The 3,873-nt window shown below is 51.4% G+C and overlaps 1 protein-coding gene across 2 annotated transcripts; it reads right to left on the bottom strand.

The window, feature by feature from the left end:
- Positions 1-318: 318 nt before the first annotated feature.
- Positions 319-2,819, bottom strand: LOC114682270 (zinc transporter ZIP2-like). 2 transcript variants are annotated; one of them, XM_028856125.2, is made up of 4 exons: positions 2,194-2,819; positions 1,892-2,022; positions 1,615-1,665; positions 319-1,226 (listed from the first exon to the last, which is right to left on the bottom strand). In XM_028856125.2, exons 1-4 carry the CDS (start codon positions 2,306-2,308, stop codon positions 594-596), a joined length of 930 nt encoding a protein of 309 aa, XP_028711958.1. In that variant the 5' UTR covers positions 2,309-2,819; the 3' UTR covers positions 319-593. The 2 variants fall into 2 exon arrangements, with proteins under 2 accessions (XP_028711958.1, XP_037064459.1); XM_037208564.1 differs by having other exon boundaries at positions 2,303-2,817.
- Between the last annotated feature and the right edge of the window lie 1,054 nt (positions 2,820-3,873).

The following is a 3,873-nucleotide window of genomic DNA, read 5'->3' as shown; positions in this document are numbered from 1 at the left end:
AATGGCAAGAGTGTCCCTGAGGCCACACAGGACTCGGTGTGAAAACAGGAACTTGGTGGGGATGGCAGGCAGGCACTGAGAGCGGGTGAGGTAGTTAGAAGGAAAAACACCTAGCCCCTGGTTTCTGGTTTAGACGCCCTTCCTCCGCTAAATGCTGCTCTAATTCTCAGCTCCCAGGGGTAAGGGGACAAAGGGCTGTTGAAGTTTTAGCAATCCTTCTATGTCTGGGGGGAACGGCCTGTGACCACTGAAGTGACTACGGGTCCCAGTTCTACCCACACTCCCTTTCCCCTATCAGAGATGTGAATTACAGCGTGGTTGAAGGGAGAGGGAAAAATGGGCATTTTATTACACATCATAGCAACCCCGGAGTGATGGTCTTGACACCAATGTTCCAGTTAAATAGGCACTCAGACAAAACATCCTTTCTAAGTCTTGAGCAAGAACAGGGTCTCACACAGAGAAAATCTGGGAGAGTCCGTGCCTAGTAAATGCTTAGTCTCACTGAAAAAGTGTCTGAGGACCAAAGTCATTTAGGGGTGTCCTCAGGAGAAGCCATCCTAGATAGGTCCATCAGAGCAGTGAGGAATCTCTCAGGCCCACAGTGCAATAAGAGCCATGAAGGCAAAACCAGCCGCCACACAGCCATACTTGGCCAGAGGGGCCTCAGGACAGGCCAGCTCCCGGGGCAAAATTTCTAGGAAGGTGACATACAGGAATGTGCCAGCTGCTACTCCCTCTAGTACAGCCTGGGCTAATCCCTGCGCTGGTCCTGAGGCCCCTCCAGTCACAGTCATCCCTAGGGCTAGGCCCACAGGAGACATGAGTGCAAAAGACAGTATGCAGAACACGGCCCACCGTGTCCCGGTGCCAATCTTCAGCAGCCGGAGGCCTACACTGAACACCACGAGCCCCTTATGAGCCAGAACAGCAACACAGAGCTGTATAGTAGCGGCCACTGATGTCTGCAGACCCACAGCTAGACCTTCAAACACGGAGTGAAAGGACAGAGAGAGCAGGAGGATGAGGGCGCGCAGGGGACCCAGTGAGGGTGAAGGCACAGGCAGGTGCTTGTGGAATCCAAAGGCATGGGTCCCTCCCCATTCCTCTTCCTGCACGGTGGATCTTCCAGCATCCCCATGGCAGTACTGCAGTGCCAGCGACTCCAAAAGGAAGACGAAGAAAAAGCCCAGGGAGATGACGAGCTCTCCATAGGGATACTCCACCTAGGAACAGAAAGACACCCGTGAGCCAGGAAGGGAAGGAGACAGTACCCTGGGTGGACACGGGTCAGGAGAGAGAAGCCAACGGGGAAATGCGGCCACAGAACAAGAGAGGGAACGAGGCTGAGCAGGCATGCAGAGTGAGAGACCCCGAGGGGCTGAGGGGCCACAGCGGAAACTAACGTGAAGTGTGTTAGAGGGTCCAGGGCAGGACGGACAGAGTAAAGCAGGAGCTTTCTCTGAGGGCCCACCCACAAAGGCTTAGGTTGGCGCCTTCTTTCTTTCCATGATTTGGACTGAGAAGAGGTTCCTGGTACTCCTCACAAGCCAGAAGGGCAAGAACAGTCCCTGGTTCTCTTCACTCTCCAGACAGGCGCTAAGAGATACTTACGGAACTGGAAGCGGCATCATGAGAAGAATTTCCCTCACTTCCTGTACTATTCTGGGGAGACAGAAACAGAAATTAGACTGAGTCTGGGGCAGCGCTGGCTCCTGTCCCGCCCTTTCACAATCAAGCTTTCCTTGGAAGCCCAACCTGACCACCGTCCACCCTTCCATCAACAGCTGCTGACCCACACGCTCTGTGCGCCGCTGCTTCCCGCTTCCTCCCGGCCTCTGGTGATCGTTCTGGCCACATAGCCCCGTCACTTGATTTCTCTGCTACCCACCTGCACCATGAATTTCTCAATTTCTGATTCAATGCCCTCCAGGGCTTCAGCAGTCATATGCATCAAACCGGCTCCCAGAAAGATCCCGGCAGAGACGCAGCCCAGGAGGCTGAGAACTCTGTAGTGACGACCTAAGAAGAAAGCAAAAGTGATTCTTCAGTTAGCAACGAGATCAATGGGAATGAATGAAGAGCAACAGAGAGCACCTAATGTCTTTGGGGGCTGTGAGAACCCGAGCCAGATGTCAGGGAAGGGCTGGGTTAAGCCTTGGTGTGAGGGACAGAGACAGAGTGGGGCTATACCTGTAGCTGCATCCATCTGGAACCATTTGAAGCAGATGGGAGTAAGGCCACAGCCCAGGGTGAGAACCAGAAGGGCAAGCAGGCAGCCAATTTTTACTCCCAGCAGTACCTCCATCTTTGGGGTGTAGGATCAGCAGAGACCTCAGAATGACAAATGCAGTGAGCAGCAGGTGACCCAAGTGGAGTGTCCCCTTGCGTGAATTCAGGAGACTGTTGATATCCTTTGTCCTGGACGGTCTGGGCTTCCACAGGCCTGGGCCACACAGCTGACTGGGGCTCAGCTCCAGTCACCAGCCCTCCCACTAACTGGAGGCCCCTCCCCTGCCTCCCGCCTCCCTGAGCTTCCAAACCAGAAACTCCAGACTCCCTGCCAGGTGTAGCTCCCTCCTGAAATCTTCTCTTCAATGCTGTGACTAATCCAAGAGCTCTGAGGAGTCTTAGTTCATGTCTGGGGTTGATCTAACCTCAAATGGGACAATCTAGGGTAGTTACGTCCCAGCTAATTTATGTGTGGGGCAATGTGGTCCTGCCGCAGCCAGGACAGTTCATCTAAGCCTTCCATACTCTGCCTTATCCCAAGTCTTCCAGGCTGCTGTGCTGATACTTGAACTGAACCCTTTCAGAGAGGATTTGGGGCCACTTGAGGGTAGAAGGGGTGGGACTGAGCAGAGGGCTGCCACTCTTCTGTGGGAACTAGAGAGTGAAGAGATTCCCCTTCCCTCTAATTCCAGAAAAATAGCTCCAGGCCTGGAAGTCTCCAGAGGGGAGTGGAGATGCCTTTTGTTACGACATAAGATACTGTCCCTTTTTGTTTGTTTGTTTGATTTTTAACAATTATGTATTATGAAAATTCTAAGAGGATGTGTCAGAGGTTATTTAAATTAACAATTTTGGTGGTAAAACCAGTATGGAACATTTATTTATTTGTTTAACTATTTATTTGAAGTGCTAGGGATTGAGCCCAGGGCCTGCTGCACAACCCCCTTTCCAGCTACATGGGAGATGCTCGCTTCCTATCTAAATTCTCACCTATAGGAACGCTCCTATGGGAAACTCCCTTCCATTAAATTCATTCTTCAAATTCATGAGACAAGGCACCTGGAGGCCACTACCTCAGGGTGGCTTGGTGGCCATTGATTGTCTAGCATCCTGGCTTCTTAAATTATTGCTGGCTCACTAGAGGTAATATAATCCTGTCATGTTCAAGACTCCAATTCTTCTCCATTCAACATAAAACACTTCCAGGAGAAAAAAAAAAAGATTTAATTATTGTTAATCCTGAGATTCTTGACAGAAAGACCAGTTCCACAATTGTAAGCCACATTTGAAGCAAGTTTTCATGAAATCCTGATCAGGATGGACTCTCGTCAGGTCCAATCTGGGATCCCAGCAGGTGGCCACAGGTTTGTAGGGGTGTGGTGGTGGTGGTGATGGTGATGGCGGTGATGGTGATCTTGGTGGTGGTGCACACCTTTGATTCCAGCACTCAGGAGGCAGAGGCAGTTGGATCTCTGAGTTGGAGGCCAGCCTGGTCTACAGAGTAAGTCCCAGGACAGCCAGGGTGCTACACAGGGAAATCCTGTCTCAGAAGAAAGAAGGAAAGAAAGACATGTTCTCAGAGAGCGAGAAAAGCAGAGAGTCAGAGCTTCCTTAGGACCAGGACATGAGATTATGGTGACT

Source organism: Peromyscus leucopus, chromosome 9 (assembly GCF_004664715.2).
Source record: "Peromyscus leucopus breed LL Stock chromosome 9, UCI_PerLeu_2.1, whole genome shotgun sequence".
NCBI classification, from domain to species: domain Eukaryota; kingdom Metazoa; phylum Chordata; class Mammalia; order Rodentia; family Cricetidae; genus Peromyscus; species Peromyscus leucopus.
This window is presented reverse-complemented; position numbering and strand designations above follow the sequence as displayed.